Source organism: Malassezia globosa (assembly GCF_000181695.2).
Source record: "Malassezia globosa CBS 7966 chromosome Unknown mgl_sf_6.1, whole genome shotgun sequence".
Taxonomy (NCBI): Eukaryota; Fungi; Basidiomycota; class Malasseziomycetes; order Malasseziales; family Malasseziaceae; genus Malassezia; species Malassezia globosa.
The window spans coordinates 195,851-215,330 of NW_001849866.1; the positions used below are offsets into that span (position 1 = coordinate 195,851).

General features: G+C 54.2%; 11 protein-coding genes across 11 annotated transcripts; 8 read left to right on the top strand and 3 right to left on the bottom strand.

Moving 5' to 3' along the window:
- Nucleotides 1-157: 157 nt before the first annotated feature.
- Nucleotides 158-2,449, top strand: MGL_2557 (uncharacterized protein; the record flags this gene model as incomplete). The annotated part of the gene is made up of 1 exon (XM_001730123.1): nt 158-2,449. The coding sequence occupies one exon, from the start codon at nt 158-160 to the stop codon at nt 2,447-2,449; it is 2,292 nt and encodes a 763-aa protein (XP_001730175.1).
- A 441-nt stretch (nt 2,450-2,890) lies between these two features.
- Nucleotides 2,891-3,160, top strand: MGL_2558 (uncharacterized protein; the record flags this gene model as incomplete). Its single annotated transcript, XM_001730124.1, has 1 exon — nt 2,891-3,160. One exon carries the CDS (start codon nt 2,891-2,893, stop codon nt 3,158-3,160), a length of 270 nt encoding a protein of 89 aa, XP_001730176.1.
- A 1,654-nt stretch (nt 3,161-4,814) lies between these two features.
- On the top strand, nt 4,815-5,651 carry MGL_2559 (uncharacterized protein; the record flags this gene model as incomplete). The annotated part of the gene is made up of 1 exon (XM_001730125.1): nt 4,815-5,651. The coding sequence occupies one exon, from the start codon at nt 4,815-4,817 to the stop codon at nt 5,649-5,651; it is 837 nt and encodes a 278-aa protein (XP_001730177.1).
- Nucleotides 5,652-5,910: 259 nt separating this feature from the next.
- On the bottom strand, nt 5,911-7,014 carry MGL_2560 (uncharacterized protein; the record flags this gene model as incomplete). Its single annotated transcript, XM_001730126.1, has 1 exon — nt 5,911-7,014. One exon carries the CDS (start codon nt 7,012-7,014, stop codon nt 5,911-5,913), a length of 1,104 nt encoding a protein of 367 aa, XP_001730178.1.
- A 933-nt stretch (nt 7,015-7,947) lies between these two features.
- On the top strand, nt 7,948-8,773 carry MGL_2561 (uncharacterized protein; the record flags this gene model as incomplete). Its single annotated transcript, XM_001730127.1, has 3 exons — nt 7,948-8,242; nt 8,429-8,625; nt 8,672-8,773. The coding sequence occupies 3 exons, from the start codon at nt 7,948-7,950 to the stop codon at nt 8,771-8,773; spliced, it is 594 nt and encodes a 197-aa protein (XP_001730179.1).
- Nucleotides 8,774-8,918: 145 nt separating this feature from the next.
- MGL_2562 (uncharacterized protein) lies at nt 8,919-9,941 on the bottom strand (the record flags this gene model as incomplete). The annotated part of the gene is made up of 1 exon (XM_001730128.1): nt 8,919-9,941. The coding sequence occupies one exon, from the start codon at nt 9,939-9,941 to the stop codon at nt 8,919-8,921; it is 1,023 nt and encodes a 340-aa protein (XP_001730180.1).
- A 961-nt stretch (nt 9,942-10,902) lies between these two features.
- On the bottom strand, nt 10,903-12,561 carry MGL_2563 (uncharacterized protein; the record flags this gene model as incomplete). The annotated part of the gene is made up of 1 exon (XM_001730129.1): nt 10,903-12,561. One exon carries the CDS (start codon nt 12,559-12,561, stop codon nt 10,903-10,905), a length of 1,659 nt encoding a protein of 552 aa, XP_001730181.1.
- A 194-nt stretch (nt 12,562-12,755) lies between these two features.
- On the top strand, nt 12,756-13,907 carry MGL_2564 (uncharacterized protein; the record flags this gene model as incomplete). The annotated part of the gene is made up of 1 exon (XM_001730130.1): nt 12,756-13,907. One exon carries the CDS (start codon nt 12,756-12,758, stop codon nt 13,905-13,907), a length of 1,152 nt encoding a protein of 383 aa, XP_001730182.1.
- A 559-nt stretch (nt 13,908-14,466) lies between these two features.
- On the top strand, nt 14,467-17,331 carry MGL_2565 (uncharacterized protein; the record flags this gene model as incomplete). The annotated part of the gene is made up of 1 exon (XM_001730131.1): nt 14,467-17,331. One exon carries the CDS (start codon nt 14,467-14,469, stop codon nt 17,329-17,331), a length of 2,865 nt encoding a protein of 954 aa, XP_001730183.1.
- A 640-nt stretch (nt 17,332-17,971) lies between these two features.
- On the top strand, nt 17,972-18,118 carry MGL_2566 (uncharacterized protein; the record flags this gene model as incomplete). The annotated part of the gene is made up of 1 exon (XM_001730132.1): nt 17,972-18,118. One exon carries the CDS (start codon nt 17,972-17,974, stop codon nt 18,116-18,118), a length of 147 nt encoding a protein of 48 aa, XP_001730184.1.
- Nucleotides 18,119-18,502: 384 nt separating this feature from the next.
- Nucleotides 18,503-19,297, top strand: MGL_2567 (uncharacterized protein; the record flags this gene model as incomplete). The annotated part of the gene is made up of 1 exon (XM_001730133.1): nt 18,503-19,297. The coding sequence occupies one exon, from the start codon at nt 18,503-18,505 to the stop codon at nt 19,295-19,297; it is 795 nt and encodes a 264-aa protein (XP_001730185.1).
- Nucleotides 19,298-19,480: the final 183 nt, after the last annotated feature.

The window sequence follows — 19,480 nt, forward strand, 5'->3', positions numbered from 1 at the left end:
CCACCGAAAATCAGTCTACTCCATCGGCGTTGGCGGTTTGTGAGGGTGTGTGCGTGTGCAAGAGAGAGAGAGTGTGTGTGTGTTAGAGAGTGAAAGAAATTCTGCTTGTGAAAGCGTACTAGTGTGTGTGTGTTGACTACGCTGACACTCGCTGTCCATGTACTTAGGCGCTGTGCACCGACGTCGCGCATGCCCACCCGAGTTTGTGCGTGCGCTATCGACGACATCTGTCGTCGGCCGGCACACAACAACTCGCGTAGCGGCTGCTGGACGCGCGCCCCCTACGCCCTCATCAACGGAAGCATACTACCGACAGCGGCGCACTGAGTGGGTATTTGTGGGCGTTGCAGGATCAGCGGCAGCCTTTGGCACTTGGTACTATTGGAATAAGATGGACTCTCGTAATGCGAACGAGCCGCCACGACGCAAATTTTCTCTGAGTGCGAGTGCGCCAACTTCTTTCACGATCCCCGTGCGCTCGAAAGACACAGGCCAGCCGATGTACCGCATTATTACGCCACTTACTGAAGACCAGGTCAATGCGCGTCTGCATGAAAATGAGCACAGCACGCGAGTCGAGCGTCCGCCAGGTGCGTGCCTTGTAGCTCGCTACGATACCAACAGTGTTGCAAGCAACGCGACAAATGAAGACCGCCATGCCGAGGTGATTGTCGAACGAGATCGCGGCATCGATGAATTGCCAATGTCGCGTCGGGATTCGCGCGATGCAGATTCGCAGCCAGAGCGTGTGCGTGGTGATTTGTGTTTCTTCACCGTTATGGATGGACATGGCGGTGACTTTACGTCGCAGGTACTCTCTCGCAAGCTTGTGGCATTTGTTGCGCTTGAGCTCGACAAGGTGTTCAAAGAGACGGGCGAGTATGCAGATATGGCCCGCTCCAAACAATCGGTTGCTGCTTCCGTGTGGAACACGCTATTTGGCAGCAGGTCTGCGACCAGCAGTCATCGACTCGCAGCGATGGCACTTGACGGCGATCCCGACATTGTCACGCGCGCTCTGATCAAAGGTTTCCGTGGTCTCGACAAGGAAATCATCAATACACCGCTCGAATTGCTTAAGCAATACGAATTGAGTCTCGCGTCTGTGTCGAAGAAGCACAGCGCAGGCGACGACGCACACTCGCTCTCGTCGCTCGCGCACAGTATCTGGCCATCGTCTCTGGGCCAGCCCAAGAATACGTCCTTCTCCACCATGTCGCAGGGCTCAGCCTTCGAGAGCATATTGCCTGCCATCAGCGGAAGCTGTGCGCTGATGGTATATGTCGACAGCGCACGCCATGACTTGTATGTCGCATCGACGGGCGACTCGCGCGCCGTCGCTGGCTACTGGGACGAACGTGCCGGCCGCTGGGAGGTCGAGGCACTCAGTGTGGACCAGACAGGACGCAATCCCGCCGAGGTCAGGCGCATTCAAAGAGAGCATCCACCCGAAGAGGCACCGTATGTGATCCAGCGCGGCCGTGTACTCGGTGGTCTTGAACCGACTCGCGCGTTTGGTGATTCCCGCTACAAGTGGGACCGTCGCACACAGCAGCGCATAGCCGAGGCATTTTTGCCCGACAAGTACCGGCGCGGTGTGCCGCGTGCCCTGAAAACGCCGCCTTACGTGACGGCGGAGCCCCTAGTCCAGTGGCGTCGTCTTCGACCACTCGCTGACACTATAGCTGCATCCGCCGCGTCCGTGCCAGCGTCGACAACGATCGCTAAGACAACGACGAAGACGACACCGGAAGCTACTGCACAGGCTATGCCTGATGGTGTCAAGGTATCTTCTTCAACATCGACAAGTCCTTCACCGGCCACAACCACGCTTGCCGCGCCATCTTCGTCGTCCAAGTCGCCCGCACGCGAGTTACGCTTCATTATTATGGCGACGGATGGTCTATGGGATCTCATGTCAAACGAAGAAGCCGTCGGTCTGGTAGCTGGTCACCTGGCTGGCATGCGTGGCACCATACGGGCCGATGTTTTACAACGCATGTGTTTTGAGCCGCTTTCAAAGACCGTTCCTGATATTTCTGGATCAGGACTCGCATCAGATGCACGCACATCCGCGAAAGATGCGACAGCTACATCGTCGGAAGTGCCTCAGCAACATGGGCCCGCGCACCCGTTGCTCAAGTCACCCAGCAACCAGCAGACGTTTACTTTCGAAGACGACAACCTCAGCACCCATCTTGTACGCAATGCATTAGGCGGTGCTGCTCGCGAGCGAGTGGCTGGTCTCCTGGCCATCCCTAGTCCCGAATCCCGCCGGTTCCGCGATGATATTACCGTGAACGTGATCCTTTTCCACACCGCAGCGCAAGCCTCGTCCCATCATCTCCATCACCAGAACCACAGCTCCACCTCCGCGTCGTCATCCAGAGACTCAACAGCGTCTGTGCCCAACAACAACCAAACGCCCGTTGTCACCGCGAAATTGTAAGACACGTCTGCGTAAGCGTACATAGCTACAAGCCAATGAGCAAGCGCGGATTATATAGACGTTGCGTAATGAACGAGTCCCAATGGGCCGGTCTATCGAAACTGCATTCGGCCGAGGTCGCCATGGGTGTCACCACTTTGGGTCTCGGTCTGCACACGAGGTCACATGAAGCGTTAGACGTTGCTCTCGATCCGCATCGTCTGACGTGACGTCCTGCACGCATCTGCGAATATGGCTGCTCGCGAGATCACGTACGCCGAAGTTTGCAAACACAAGTCCGAGTCCAGCCTGTGGCTCGTGATCGATGGTAACGGTATGTGGAACGACGAGTGAACAAGCTCGTCCAGTCAACGTCAGAGTATTGACACTCATCCGCAGTGTACGATGTGACAAAGTTCCTTAGCGAAGTATGTTATTGCACCATGTCTAGTCGTTGCTAACATGCAGCACCCTGGTGGTGACGAAGTCCTTCTTACCGAGGCTGGCAACGATGCCACGGAACCTTTCGAGGATGTCGGTCACTCTGAAGATGCTCGTGAGCAGCTCAAGACATTCTACATCGGCAAGCTCGCTGATCCCGAAAACCTGCCAAAGAGGGCTGGCAAGGCGTCGGACTTGATGGCCCAAAACTCGGGAAGCTCTGCGTACTTGCTGGTGGTCGCTGCCGTTGTCGCTGTGGTGGCCTACTTCGTGTTGGTCCGCAACAAGTAACGCCTTGGTCGTCTTTGTCGATCCTCACAATTAGTTCATCTGCTCCTTCTTTTCTGACGCTTTCTATACGCTGTGCTCTGTAGGGGTTTCAAGTCGAGCGTGGTATGAAAGGATAAGTATGATGTAGCGTGGCCTTTGTTTAGCATCGCTGGAAGACAAGGTGTCTCATTCCTATACTTTCTTGATGCTTATATTGAATTCATCCACAAAGACATCTCTCTGGTTCATCTTCAGAGAGTGACCATACATATTTGCTACTCATTAATTATTGAATTTTTTTTTTCTTATTTTGAAAATATAGTGTCTTGGTCCGTGCCGCTTTGTCTATGACTTGCCGCGTTGGATATACTGTTCGGTCCCACTATGACTTTCGAGCCGTTGTCCAGAATCGATCCAGGTAGATAAGCGCCATAGAGCCGTAGCCATAGCTGCCGTGTGTCGGTGTCGAACCAGTGTCCAAGTGTCGCCGCCGTTTTTGGCAGCTGTCCATGCACGGCCTGTCGCCGAGGTACGCTGCATGAATGCGAGCAAGCGTTGTCGCAGAGCTTCATCGGGCATGAGGGTCCTCAGTCTAAATGTCGGCACACACTGCAAGTCTGGCTCCCATGCACGAGCGTAAGGCCCGACAACATCGCGCAAAGTTGCCACGAAGGGCTCTTGATCCCTTCCTAAAGCACGTGTCCGTGCACGAGCATATAGTAGTTCAGCTTCCTGCGTAACCCGCAGCTGGAGTTGGTGTGTAATGAGCGATACTAAGCGTGGGTATACATTGGCTTCGGGTGCTACTGTACGGTGTTGTTCTGTTTTGAGTTTTAGCGCAGCTCTTTCGTCCCCCAAGACATGAATATGCAACACTTACGTTTTTGCAGGAGCTGTTGCAGCACATACTGATCTCCTGTGATGTAGAGGCTCGCGCCCGATTTTCTTTGTGCAAAGCGCGGGTGTAGTATGCCTTCAGGTACGAGCGTTTGTTCAACCGATTGCCTATCAGCACGAGGCATAATGACCGGCTTTAATTGAATCATCAGGTCTTTAGGCTTCATTAGTGTACTGTTACGCGTCAAGTTTGGTATGCTCACCTCGAGGTAATGTCGCTTGTGTGACGACGCATTTTCGAAGCGGCGATGCCAGCATATGCACTGACCAAAGATGTCAGTCATTCACGCTGCCTCACGAAGCCTCCATAGTCTCTTACGTACGGAACAGGTTCGCTGACACAGCCGAATCCATTTCATCCATGAGTTCCTGGCCTTTCGGTGAATGCATCTTGGTTTTTTTCGTGATCGGAGCCAAGACATAGCGATTGGCATCTGCTACGGCGCTTCGACCTGCCATACTCCCACGCATCGAGACTTCGACGTTTCAACCCACTCCTCTCCTACGGTCGACGACCGATAGATACTGGCCCTGAATGGCACAAGCCCCACCTCCACATCCAAGAACCAGGCGTAATGTGCAAACTTCCCGGCAGGTCGAGATGAAGCGATGAGTTGAGCGAGTCGATCAGGTCAGGCTAGGGTGTGAGTAATCACGTGAGATGGACGCGTACGTCCATCCGCCACCAGATCACGGCGAAGCAAGCAGGCTAACTCTGTCGCTGAGGCTGTCGCAGCAGCAGGTTGATCAAGAACGCGCTCCACTCCATTCTTCCCTCATGACGGTGGATCCTGAGCTTTCGTCCGCACATGCGAATCTGCAAAAGGAATTCCACGCTTTAGAAAGCAGCAAGGGTCAGAATGAACAAGCACTAAAGGCTGTCGGCACGCAACTCGCGCTGCTCAAAGTCATGCTGACAGAGCGGGACATACTTTACCCACAGTTCGTAGATCTTGCACAGCAGAAGGATGCTCTTTTGCTTGCACGCGACGTCCTGGAGATTGGCGCGCTGTGGAGTATCCGTGCACAGGACACGACGAGCTTCGATCGTTACTGGAGCCAGCTCGTGTCATTTTACTTGGACCTAGGAAATGCTCTGCCTCGATCAAGCAACTATGAGCCGATTATTGGGCTTTCGCTTCTCCGTGATCTCTCAACTAACTCGATTGCATCATTCCACATCGCCCTTGAGTCACTGCCGATGGAACTGGTACGTGACTCTCCCTATATCCAGCACCCTGTTCTGCTAGAGCGATGGCTCATGGAGGGCTCCTACTCGAATGTATGGCGCGAGCGTGAAAATGTTCCGCGCGACGAATACCGTTTCTTTGTGAACAGTCTTATGGTGACCATTCGCCACGAGATTGCTTCATGCGAAGAAAAGGCGTATGACACACTCCCGCTCAACGATGTTGCCACACTGCTGTTCTTCGACAGCTTACCAGAAGTGCTGGAGTTTGCTAAAGAACGTGGCTGGCATGTGAATCCAACGAATCAGACCGTTGAGTTTGCGAACAAGACGACAGAGTCTTTGGATGAGCATGAACAAATCCCGAAACGCTCTACCATTACCACGAACTTGCACTTTGCCAAAGAACTCGAAAGCATTGTATGAAAAATGTATATGCATGAAAGACGACGAAAGCAGACATTCTCTCTTGCATACCAGGAGAACCTTAGACGCTGCTCTCTTGATAAATTAGCTAGTACTCTACAGAAAAGAAAGCAAACATGATAAAAGAGGTTGATGAAAATGGTATGTCACGGTCACCTAGGTAACATATGCAACGTCGTTTAAAGACGATCCACACAACACAGCGAATAAACCAGTTAGCCGGCATCCTGGATAGTAGGTCCAAACCAACTTTGGCTTCTCAAGAACCCGATAGCGTGCGTGATTGTTCATACGCCTGACGCCTTTGTTCATACGCGCGTTTGTCACATTCTGCCTGCTCGACGAAGGGCCGCTTCTCATCGGCATTGAGGCTACGCCATTTCGCTGCCGCAAGTACACTCTGCTTGGTCGTATCGTGCTCGCCACGCAAAACATCCTCTCTCTGCTCTGGGTCGGCGCGAATCGAACGCAAGTACAGAAAGTATGCCGACAAAGGCTTCTTTGGTGCATTAGGATCACGTAAATTTCCCCGTCTAGACTGGCCCATCCGCCGCCTAGCTGTACGAATCATGTTTTCATGTCGGATCTCCTCAGGCGTCAGCTGTGCCCGCCATGTAGCTAAGGCCGCCTCATATTGACCTCGCGCTTCTTGGCCACGTACAAAGTACTGCTGCCGCTTGTCATCTGGCAGAGACGCGTACCGCTGACCAGCGTCCTTCGCGAGCTGAGCGACATTCAAGCGCTCATTTGGTGATGCAGCTTTGAGTTTGCGCAGCTCGTCCGTGAAGTACAATTGCCACGCTGTCAGCGGCTGCTTCGGTGGTCGCAAGCGCGACTTGAGGCTCTGCTTCGCCATCGACGGCGAGATAGTCAGTGATGATGTCGTCAGCCTCGGTTGGATGCCATTCTTGCTTATTTGATGCACCGATGCAGAATATTTGCGTGGGCGTCCTGGCCTGCGCTTCCATGCACACGAGCCGCCCGACGTGGTTTTCAGCGACGTGTGATCTGGTATGGCTGAGGAGGGCACCGCGGCCGTATCCGAGGTGGTCTGCGTGTTGAATGACTTCAAGGGCAGCATGGCCATACTGGTTGAATCAGCAAAAGATTCATGCGTATTCATCATTTGCAGAGGCAGCGTAGGAATACTTGCTACTGCAGCATGTGCATGAGCTGATGAAGCCGCTCCGAAGGGTGCGAATGGGATGTGCTGAGGCATCACGTGTGGTGGAACTGACACGTACGGTGGCAAGAATGGCACTGTTTGAGTTGATGCATGCATTGAAGGATGTTGTGGGTCATGCACATGTGCATCGTTAGCCATAAATACATGTTCAAATGATGGGGCTGTCAAGGAAGCCATGGGTTTGACTCCAATTGCAGAGCACATCGATCCCGATAGTGCGGGGTGTGGGACCTTGACGTAGTCGAAAGGTACATACTTTGCATCCTCACTTGAAGGAGAAGGACCGAGTGTTGTCTGTTATGTTAGCTATGAGCATGGCTAGACCAGAATGCTTCGAGTAGGGCTGGCTTGGGAATACGACGAGCGAATGGGTCTAGTACTTTGAGCAGACAGAAAGAGCCATGGCGGGCCGTGCGTGCCTCCATACGCAAGTGGGTGGCTTATCCTGATGCCGCAGTGCCAAGAGCCTCCATGAGATGCACACGCACACAAGCACACACAGATCGATGCCATGGAACTAGTCCATGCCAACTCGGTTGACGCCAAGAAACACGCACGTATCACACGTTGGCTCGAACCCCACCGCCACGCGAAGCACTACTCTAGCTTGGTTGGTCGGATTTGGTGGTTCTTCGCCACTTACCATGCAAGATAAGAATTATCACAGTGGCTGTGCTGTGATTGTCGCCAATGCAATCGGGCTGTCAAGTGTCACGTTGCGCCGTTAAAAATATTTATCGACTTGACAACGCTTACGAGGCAATTTTCCTCACAACGCACATGTTGTCTACGAAAAAGACTGGCGCATGTACCCACCTGTCTCGTGCACACGTGACTCCAGCATATGATGCACGACCCGCTCGCTCGCGTGGCGTGTATGTGATCACATGAAAGGGCACACCGGAACAGGTGGAAAAGGCCACCCACTCTCTCTGCCGGACGGTGGATGAATGATGGAATGAGTGCGTGAAATTCGTTGTCTTTCGTCCGTAAGCGATCTGCTACGCCCGATCGTCCGTGCGCTCGTACATATCACACATATCCTGTTTGGTGGTTCGTGTAGCGGCCGAGAACGTAATCGCGCACGACTACATGGCATCCGCACCTCCGATGTCGTCAGCGTCGTGGCGCACTGCGCCACGACCGTCGTCTGCTGGACTCCATTCGTTCAACCATACGAAACTCGTGCTCAAGTACAAGCCTGCGCCGTGTGGTATAGACTCGAATCTACTTCTTCTTCTGCATGGACTAGGCGATACAGCAGATCCATTCTTCTCTCTTGGTCAGCGTCTACAACAGACACTCCCACAAACAGCTGTGCTTAGTGTTCAAGCTCCACTTCGCGTGCCACTGCTAGAGGAAGAGGCATGGATGTGGTACGATAGTTTTGATGCTTTAGGTGAAGGTACGTTCGCTTGTCCGTCTGTCCATGAAAAAAAAAAAAGTGTTGCTTGCCGTAGAATGATCCCTGGCATTGTGTCATGCCTTACCCCCCCCACCGCCGCTGCCTTTTTACCCACGCCACACACGCGCTTGCAAGCACCACTCGTCCGTTTTTTGGCTGTTTTTTTTTTTTACTAACTGCACACAGTGCGCTTGAATCCGGATCCACGACGTGCGATGAAAGATATCACCCACCTCTTGACATATCTGACTGCACCAGTTTCACAGGGTGGATGTGGCTGGGCATATGAGCACATGCACGCGCTGGGCTTTGCTCAAGGTGGCTCAGTGTTACTTGAGACGCTCATTGCCACACGCGCAAATGCATTCGGCAGTGCCGTAAGTGTATGTGGCCCGCTGCTTTCCCTGCCAACATTCTCACCACCGCTAGCGCCGCGTGTTTGCTTCGTCACACGCGATGCCCGACCATTTGCGATGTCGAGTGCGTCTCGCTCCCACGTCACGGCCGTGCAGCGAGCGTTCTGCCATGTGACACACCTCCACTATATGGATCCCGCCCAGAGCATGATCCACGGCGCCGAATGGCAGGACATCATGCAGTTCTGGAGTCGGCATTGGCGTCATCGCATGACGTGGGAGCTGCAAGGAGATGTACAGGAAGTGGCCGTGTAACCATATCATCCAACGAGCGGCGTGCCTGCCGCCCGCTCAATCCGCTTTGTCAGTGAATCTGACGACTCGGGCTTCGCGTCTTGGTGGTACACATCGACCATAAAAGCAGCAACTGCATGCTCGCCGATCTCGATCTCAGCGCGTGCACCCCAGCGCCACTCCCAATCGCATGCCTGGGATGACGTTTCGGCAGCACTAGCAACACGCACGCGCTCCAAATACCCCCGCCGCTGAGCTTGCTGCAGGAATGTGTCCAGCGTATGACTACCCTGCTCGTGAGTACCAGAACCCAAAGGATGCAGCGCTTTAGGCAGTGGACGATCAATAGATAAAGACAGCTGGGCCAGACAGGAGCGTATGCGTGTATCAGATGCCTGGCGTCCAGACACCAGGATCAGGCCCAGCACAACAAAGAGTAGTCCTGTTATACCTAATTCGCCCTCAGAGGCTTGCCAGTCCAGCATGGGCAAGTCATTGCGAGCATGAGGAGCATCCCTGGAGGACTGATCACTTGGCGGCACCGGTGGGCCACTCGTCGTCATGAACTGGATGACTTCCGCCGGCAAGGTTGAGCGCAGGACATATCCATGCGAAGCTGCGCTCGTCTTTCGCGATTGCGTGTTATCATTGTCAGTGCGACGCCGCTTCGATCCTGCGCGCTCGTCGAGGAGGGAAGTCTGTTCTGCCAACAGAGGATTCTCTGTACCCTTGGCACGCATTTCAACGAGCTCAAAGCCAAACGTGAGGCGTAGTATTTGTTGGGCACATGCGAGGATGACGGGAAATGCTCGGCTGGCTTCCTTTCCAATCACATTCTTGATAATAATGTCGCGTTTTATTGGCATGCGATCATACTCGGTGAATACCGCCAGTCGTACAAGGTCCTGGGCCCTCCGTCGTACACCTGGTTCGCCAAGGGACCGCGCCGCTGCGCGTGCAGAAGATGAGACTGCAGCCCTTGTTTCTTCTACTTCTGTGCTCGAATCTAAGAATGCGTCGATCCATGCGTCGTTCGCATCTGGCGCCATGCCACGACACAGCTGTTGGATGCGGCCGTGTGGCGGGCAGCTATGGAGACTCGCTCGCTCACATTACATGTCTTCGAGGGGACGTGTCGTAAAGCGCGACGCGTCGCTTAGTCATCATCATCCAGGCTTGCTGCGACGCTTGAACGAGCATTGTTTTCTGCTTGGGACGCTCGACAGTGTGTGTAGTAATTCCTGTGCCTTGTGCCATGTTCAAACGACTCAGCAAGGCGAATGCCCTGCGCGAACAGGGTGGTGAAGACCAAGAGCACGTGTCGCTTGATGCGGCCATCGACCACGATAGTCCTAGTGAGGAAGAGGGAATGGATGAAGCGGAAGACAGAGAGAGTACCGAGGATGATGAGGACGCCGAGAGCGACGAGAACGACGGCAACGATAGCGGACACGTATGATGAAGGCATCGAGGGTGAGGAGGATGATGAAGACGACGAAGACGAAGAAGGGGACGAATTTACTGTGGCGCATGCGATTGAGAATCCTATTTACATCGACGACGAGGCGCCAGGCTCCGTGATACAGTTCCGCTGCGTATCATGTCCCATCTTGATCCTGAAAAACAACAAGAGCATGGACGTACACCTCGAAAGTAAGAACCACAAGCGACGTCATGCACGTTTCATTGCATTTGCAAAGGAAGAAATGGAGCGAGAAGGCGATCGTGTGCTTCATATCGACCCTCGCACCCTCGTTGATCTGTTGGAAGACCAGCGCGCCCAAACAGCCAGGCAAGCGACACAACAGCGGGTGCAGCAGGCACAACACGCACAAGCCAAATCGAAGCATCAACCCACCCAGAAACGCAAGCACGACGACACGTACGTCCCGCGGCTTGAGCGCCGTAAGATACGCCGTGCCGCTCGTCGTGAGAAGCGTGCAAGTATGCATGATGGAGCCAGGCGCCAGCACAACGACTAGGCCCGCCATCGTGGCATACCAGCGTGCTTCACGAGCACATATCAAGCCATTTCCAACGCACGAGTTCGAGAGTCATCTGTGCATCCTCGGCTGACGAATGTCCCACACTCGCGCCGCCCGCCTGAATGATCCGGCCCAAATACTTGGCAACAAGATCACGCAGGGCGAGTCGATACGGCAAGCCTCGAGGATGTGGAAACAATTGACATGTATCAACCACGTTGGTATGCACAAGACGGATCGCATGCAAGTCGTTTTCCAAGCCATGACCAATCAATATGGTCTGCGGTCCGATGTACTGAGCCAGGGCCCTTCGCGCTGTGTCTAGGTCAAAGATTGCCTCAGCCTCATATGCCTCGGCGTGAATGCCAGAAAACTGCGTGTTCAAGTCAATCATAGACACTCCATCTGGACATCGAATCAGCTCATCAAACACGACATCGCCCGTCTCGTCCACGAGGGTAATGCGTGTTACACTGATCCCAGCTGTTGTGTAACTCATCTCACAGTCCAGCGCTGCCACAGGTAGTACCTCTTGTGCATTTGCCTGTCCAGGGATGTCGGACCAAGTGACATATGCTGAACGCTTGTGCAAAGCTTCTGCACCCTCCTCCTTGAACACATGTGGCCCCGTCGCACACCGATCATCGCCGAGTGTGTGTGAATCGACAGTGCGTCCACAGCAAGACCAACGATAGACTTTCCGGGCTCGAGCCATGCCCAGCTTCTCGGGGCGTGGTCGACCTGAGTGAAAGTGGCATGCCTCAGGATCTTGCTCGTTCACATTGTCCGTGTTGACACGGCCCAGTGGCCCTACTCTGTACACAATGCCACATCGTGCACATGTCGGCCGCTCACCACAGGCATCAGGCTTCTCACTCCCGGCGCCCCATGTGGGCGGGATTTCCGTGACATAGCCAAGCTTTTCTAAATCGCCTTTAGGGCACAAGAAGCCTGCCTTGATGATTCGCTCACGCGTCAGTCGACCTTTTTTTCGTCGTTCTTGGGCCTGGCGTTTCTGTTGCACGTCTGCCTCAGAACCTGTTTCCGTGCATGCGTCAAGAACAGACTTAGCTCGACCTATACTGTCGCTTGTCTTAGCACCTTGTGTCTCGGATCCAGCCAGTGCTATGGCAGCTTCGTGTACAGCAGATGCAAGCACATCTGTTGCCCGTTTGTTCACACTTGCAGCAGCAGCAATACTCGATGTCTTATAGGTGTATTCGTTCACATGCTGAAATACATCCTCCTCCATTCGCAGCGCATCGGACGCTGCCATTTCGCGACCTAGCTTTTGTAGACGTGGATCTGAATGCTGCCATATGGGAGCATAGAATCGACACAATGTAGTGTGCACTTTCTTGAGGCCATCTTGGCGCTGAGCAAGGGAAATCTTCGATGTCGAAGGATGTCGTTGTGATGTGATGCGTGGCAGGGCAGGCGCTTCTGTTGGTAGGTTCGATTCGCTTATTGCCTCTCTTCGAGCTTGCTTCCTAGGCACTCCCTCTGTCGTCAGCGTCGGTCCCGCACGCTTCACTGCTCCTGTGGCGTTGTCTGGATGAGGGCGCTTTTCCAATAGGTTCGCATCATGCGAAAACAAACAGCCTCCAGCGCGCTGCTTCTCACATTCTCCATCACGGAACGCTGGGCATACCACATTATGGAGGAGCCCACGCACAGGCAGCATGCTAGTAGTATCGTCCTTGCCCAAAGAAAAAAATCTAGGCTTGTTCCTTCATAGGAATTAACACACAAACACATCGCATGTTGTTCTATGGACTCGAACCTGTCAAAGAGACTAGAGCCTCCACCCGTTCACTGGCTTTCAGGAACACGAGTTGGCTCGTGAAACTCCACATCCTATTCTCTCACACCCTCGCCATGAATCGACCGATCATTTTGGTCACTGGGGCGAATGCCGGTTTAGGTCTTGGAGTATGTGAGCGCCTCTTGATCCAGCTCTCGAGTACTATGCCTTCAGATAGTGGCATGCTAGACGATCCGAAGCACAACGTGGCTAGCACGCCATTCCACGCGAGTGAGGGATGCACGTTACTCCTGGCCTGTCGAAATCAGGCCAAGGCTCGTGAGGCTGTAGCACAGCTGGAGTCGCTCCTGCATCGCCTCAGCACGACAGACGATGAGTACCTCGAGAAACATGGGCTTCCATCCCCAGCACAGAAGAACACACAACCAGCCACCGCATCGTCTCCGGCATCGGCTCCAGCAGCATCGACGCTTTCTTCCACCTCATCAAGCGCCATCGACATGTCATCGACGTCCTCACTTAGGCATCGCGACATGACAACTTCTCGACTCAACTCGCCTTTGGATCAGCGCACGCGCGAAGCCCGCAAAATGTACCGTACATCCTTCTGCAAGGGTACCGTGATCGATGTGGTGCCACTTGATCTCGCAAGCCTCGAGAGCACGAAAGCATGTGCTCGTACGATCACAGCCAAAGTGCCATATCTCACGCATATTATTTTGAATGCCGGAGGCGCTGCATGGCTGGGTGTGGACTGGCTCAAAGCAACATGGGAAATCCTTACAAATCTTCATAAAGCCGTGACGCTGCCATCCTTCAAGCTGCAGCGCTCGGGCGACAAGAGCAGTGATGATCTCGGCTGGGTTTGGCAAATCAATGCCGCTGGTCACTATGTTCTCGCGAAGGAACTAGAGCCGCTTCTCTGTGCATCACCATATGCAACGCCGTCACGCGTAATTTGGACCGGCTCGCTCGAGGCAAATGAAGCTGACTTTCATGCACAGGACATTCAGTGCTTGGATCCACAAACGTCACCTCGTCCATACGAGTCTACAAAGTATCAATGTGAGCTCTTGGCTCTAGGCATGGATCAGCGCTACACTTCGAGTACGCAGCCGCATATGCCACGCGCATACACAGCCCATCCGGGCATTGTGGCCACTAGCATCTTTAGTGGCGTGATCCCAGCTATCATGATGGTTCTTATGAAACTGGTTTTCTACTTGGTGCGTATTTCCCCTACATGCCTCTTTGATGGGCTATAGTCTATGAATCATGCGCTAACACTGACCTCGTCCCTCTCTAGGCACGATTCACATTCTCGCCGCATCATCCCATCGACACGTACAAAGGCGCGATTGCCGCGTCCTTTGTGGCTGTGGCCCCTGTTGAGTACCTAGACTCGACGGTTCGTTACGGTGCCCAGTGCAACTTCTTTGGTCATGAATATGTGCATGCAGGCCGAGTGAGTGGCTGGTCATCGGCAAACTCTGACGTGCCTGATCCACGCATCATGCAACGAGCGAATGATCTCGTCGACCAATTTGATCGAATCCTCTCGCACATGACCTGATAATGCGCGTCTCTTGCATATTTCCCATCCAGGGCCGTGCGGAACGAAATCCTGGAAATAGACATGCAGTAAAATAATAAAATTGCGCGCGGGCCAACGGTCTGGTCGGCGGTTGGTGGGTGGTGGGTGGTGGGTAGAAGGAAGAGGGTATGTTAAAAAATTGGATCCACACCCGTCCATTAAAACTTTGTAGCGGCCCACAACAATTTCTATTTTGTGTGTTTTGCCACCACGCTGTACGGCTGCTTGAGATGCTTCCGCTTCGGCGCTTAGCCGCAGCGAATCAGCCTCGATCTTCTACATCGATCCAACTGCCGTTCGCGTACAGGATGCCCGGTCGTGCGGCCAGCACACTGCGAGCCGCATCGATGCGCCCATCAGTCATGCCCGTCATGATGCGACGCCACATGCAAACGCGTGCATTGAGCACGCGCACAGGGGTACCTCGGTTCATGCTCAAAGCTCTTCGGTTGCCGCTAGCTGGCGCTGCCACCGCTGGTGGGCTGTATGCGTACACGAACAACAAAGTGGATGAAATGAGAAAGGCGGTCAACGGGTTTTTTTCTTCGGCGTCCGACAAGGCGTCAGATCTGTACGACTCCATGGCAGAGTACTCGTCCGGCATGTTTGGAACTGCGCGTGACGGACTGCGCTCGTTTATGCAGCGCTTGGAAGACATCAAGAAGGCTGAGTTCTGGGATCAACAGAGCATCGGCAGGAGCAGTGAGGAGCAAGATACGTTGTCCGAAGACAGCGAACAAGATGGCAGCGGGGGGAATGGCGGAAATGGCGGGGGACTTGGTGCAGCTGCAGCTGCATTGGCCGCTTCGCTCACGGGCACCTCTGATGACGACGGTAGCGGCTCAGCTGGCGAGGAAGATGGCGACTCTGATAAGAACAGCGAAAAAGAAAAGAGCGACGAGCTCATGGTCCTTACACGCAAGCTCATAGAGGTGCGAAATATCCTGAAGACGATCGACCACGATTCCGACGAGCTTGTGCTGCCAAGCATTGTGGTGATCGGCTCTCAGAGCAGTGGCAAGAGCAGTGTCCTGGAGACCATCGTTGGGCATGAGTTCCTCCCCAAAGGTAACAATATGGTGACGCGTCGGCCCATTGAGCTGACGCTTGTGCACGTCCCGAAAGACCGGCAGCCAGCCGACGGCATCTACGAGTACGGCGAGTTCCCAGGGTCTGGTGGCGGCAAAATCACCGACTTTGCTCGCATCCAGAAGATCCTGTACGATATGAACATGGCCGTGCCGAAGGAGGAATGCGTGTCAGAGAAGCCGATCGAACTGCACATCCACAGCCCGCACGTGCCAGATCTGTCGCTCATTGATCTCCCTGGCTATGTACAGCTCAGCTCTATGGACCAGCCGGAAGAACTACGCGAGAAGATCAATGGCCTGTGCAACAAGTACATCAAAGAACCGAATGTGATCCTGGCTGTCTGTGCTGCCGATGTGGACCTAGCCAACTCTCCGGCATTGCGTGCGAGTCGCAAGGTCGATCCTCTCGGCATGCGCACGATTGGCGTCGTGACCAAAATGGACCTCGTCGATCCAGACGTAGGTGCAGCCATTCTCAATAACAACAAATACCCACTCTCCCTCGGCTACGTCGGTGTCGTCTGCAAGCCGCCCCAGCAAATGAGCCAATCGCTCTTTGCATACTCACGCAGCCGCTCGCTCATTCAACTCACCCAGGACTATGAGCGCCGTTACTTCAACGAACATCGCGACGCTTTCGAGGCCCCGAAACGCGGGCGCAATGCAGGTGTCGCTCCCATGGTCGGTACAGATCAACTGCGCAAGCGACTTATGGTTGTGCTAGAAGAGCACATGGGCTCCTCACTCTCGGGCGTGTCGAACCTTGTGCGGTCAGAGCTTGACGATGCTGCATACCAGTTCAAGGTTCAGTACAACGACCGCTCTATCACACCCGAAACATATGTCGCAGAAGTTATGGACGTGCTGAAACAGCGCTTCAAGACGTTTGCCACGAACTTTGGCAAGCCAGAAGTGCGGCTGCTGCTGAAGAATGCCCTCGACGACAAAGTCATGGACATCCTGGCGCAGGTGTATTGGTCCGATGCCGAACTGCCGAAACTCAGTGAAATGGGTGCGCAGCGCAAGATCACAGCCGACGATCTGGATCCCTCGTGGATGCATAAGCTTGATATGTGCTCATCATCGCTAACGAAAAGCGGGATTGGACGCATGAGCACGCAGCTCGTTGCAAATACAATCCGCTCATATCTCGAGCAACTCGCGACGGCCGAGCCGTTCAATCACCACGTTGAAACGGCTGAGCGCATCATTTCATTCGGAAGTGCGCTGCTGCGTGACCGCTTTTCCATCACGGCCGATCAGGTGGAAAACTGTGTCAAGCCGTTCAAGTACGAGGTGGAAATGGAGCCACGTGAGTGGGAACAAGGTCGTGAGCAGTCTGTGCGGCTCATGCAGACCGAGCTAGACATGTGCAATGAGGCGTATGAGCGGCTCAGAAAACTTGTTGGCTCTCGTCGGCTCCGTGGCGCAATGGAATACATCCATCAGCTCGAAGAGCGCGAGCGTAAGCGTGTCGCAGAGCGCATGGAGCACACGAACGAGACAGGCGAGTATGACCTCGCTTCCGACGACCAGAACGATCCGACACGCCCCGGCTTCAATGCAGCGCTGCTTATGAAGGCACGCGAAGCTCGCTTCTTACAAGACCGTGCAGATATCTTGCGTCTCCGTATGGCTGCCCTCAAGTCCCGTCGATGCAAGGCAGGCCCCGTCTCCCAGGTGTTCTGCCCCGAGACATTCCTGAATGTCGTCGCCGACAAGCTTACGTACACAGCCGTCATGTTCATCAACATTGAGCTTCTGGCCGAATTCTTCTACCAGTTCCCACGCGAAATCGACGCACGACTTGGGTATGACATGACCCGCGAGGAAATGGTCAACTTTGCGCGGCAGAACCCAGTCATCCGCAAGCACATTGATCTGCAGGAACGCAAGTTCAAACTAGAGGAAGTCATGATCAAACTTGATGAGCTTACTCGTTTGTACAGCGAAAAGCAGCAGCCAGCGCGGTCTAGCTCAGCATCAAAGTGGCTTTTCTTCTAGTGTATATACTACGGCAATGTAGACTGACGCTAGCACTCCATCGCATAAATCAGCATGACGAAATTCGACATGGCATGTGCCATCGAGTGGTCCCCACTTGGCGCGTGTGGGCCACGACGTCAACGTGGTACGCCAGCCTGACTTGAAAGCCCTCTCTCGAGCAGCTAGTGCACGAAAGGCAGGCCTAACATCGTGATGTCGGCGGGCTATGACTCAAACGCCGGCCATGGCAGCAAGCTGCGGCTCGGTGCTCTTAAGTCCCGTCGTTAATGATGTCTGACAACATGGAGCAGGACGGATTTGCATTCATCCTGATTTCCAATCAATTCACCGTTCCTTCGACCCTTCCCTCTCTGACAGCAGCGCGTGACAATGGCCTCCGATTATTGATCGCCCACCGACAAAAGCTACAGTCGTTGGCAGTGTTGGCCGTGGGTACACAAAGCTCGTCGCAGGCTATCACCTGTTAACCATCTTCCCATATGCCGGCTTTGTCATTACTTTACTATCCCTATCCTTGGGTCATGTTAGCCATAGTCCACCAAAAGGAAAACAATGCAACATAAGTAGGTGTGGCTCAGTCGGTCGATTCTCGTCTCCGGTCCACTCGCTCAGGAGCCAGTGGCCCATCGGTCAAGAGATGCCAGTTTTACGTGCAAACGTGCACTTCATCGTTCATAGCCACCCATACTTGGAATGCATTGCGTATCCCCTTCGCAGCCTCGTACGTACCATCGTCTATTTCAGCCTGGACCCTTTGCACGAAATACCACAAGTGCAACGGTAAAAAAAATAGCGAGGCAACGAAGCAAAGCTCACTTGCACCTCAAAGCAGGCGTTGAGCCAATGACGCGTTGCGCTGTGCAAGGACATGCCGTGCGTGGGCGAGAATGAGGGAAGGCCTGTCAATGATTGCATGCATGTGTACATGGAGGCGTGCACCGTGCCCAACAAGCGCAGGGGTCCTGCCCCCGCACACTGGTGACTTCAGCTAACAACAGGGCCCCACCTCGTGCGGCTGCCTCACGTGTATCACGTGATAATAATCGTTTTTGCAGTTCTAGGAAGCGCGCGAAGGACAGACAACGAGGCGTGCCCGTAAGCCAGGCGAGACCTCACACAGTCTTTCTCGCCTTACCACGGTTGTCAAAGCCTTCTGCACAACACCAGGATGGCGTCCGCTATTATCTCGAAGAAGAGGAAGTTTGTTGCCGACGGTGTCTTCACGGCTGAGCTGAACGAGTTCTTCACTCGCGAGCTCGCTGCTGAGGGCTATTCCGGTTGCCTTGTGCGTGTGAACCACGTTCGCACAGAGATCATCATCCGTGCTACGCACACGCAGGAGGTGCTGGGTGACAAGGGTCGTCGCCTGCGTGAGCTGACGACGCTTGTGCGCCAGCGTTTCCGCTTCCCAGAAGGCTCGCTTGAGCTGTACGCCGAAAAGGTCGCGAACCGTGGTCTTCATGCCGTTGCACAGTGTGAGTCACTGCGCAACAAGCTGCTCGGTGGCCTGCCAGTGCGCCGTGCTGCTTACGGTGTGCTTCGTTACGTGATGGAGTCTGGTGCCAAGGGTTGTGAAGTGGTCATTTCCGGCAAGGTGCGCGGTGCGCGTGCTAAGAGCATGAAGTTCAACGACGGCTTCATGATTCACACCGGTCAGCCAGCCAAGGACTTTGTTGACGTTGCCATCCGTCACGTTCTCATGAAACAAGGTGTGCTTGGTCTCAAGGTCAAGATTATGCACGGCTGGGATCCAGAGGGCCGCTCAGGCCGTCCGTTCCCACTTCCTGATGCCGTCACCATCCTTGAGCCCAAGGAGGACGAGCCTATCACAGCTCCCATGTCCGAGTCGCGTAACCAGCCCGTGGCTTCGGCAGAGACGGCACCTGCCCCAGCGTCTGCTATGCCAGGAGCGCAGGAGACACCAGCCTACACACAGGCTGCTCCTCACGCCGCTGCATTCTAAAATGCGTTCGTATGTATTCCCCTCCAGCCAGCCGCGTCTTCCGTCTTCGTATCCCGGTGTATTTGCATTCGTGCACGCGCGTACAGCATGGAGCGCGCGATACGCGGACTGTGTGTCCTTAGTTGTATGTCCCATGTAGACTGGCGGCGCTTGTGGACTTGCGACAACTGTGCTGTGTGTATT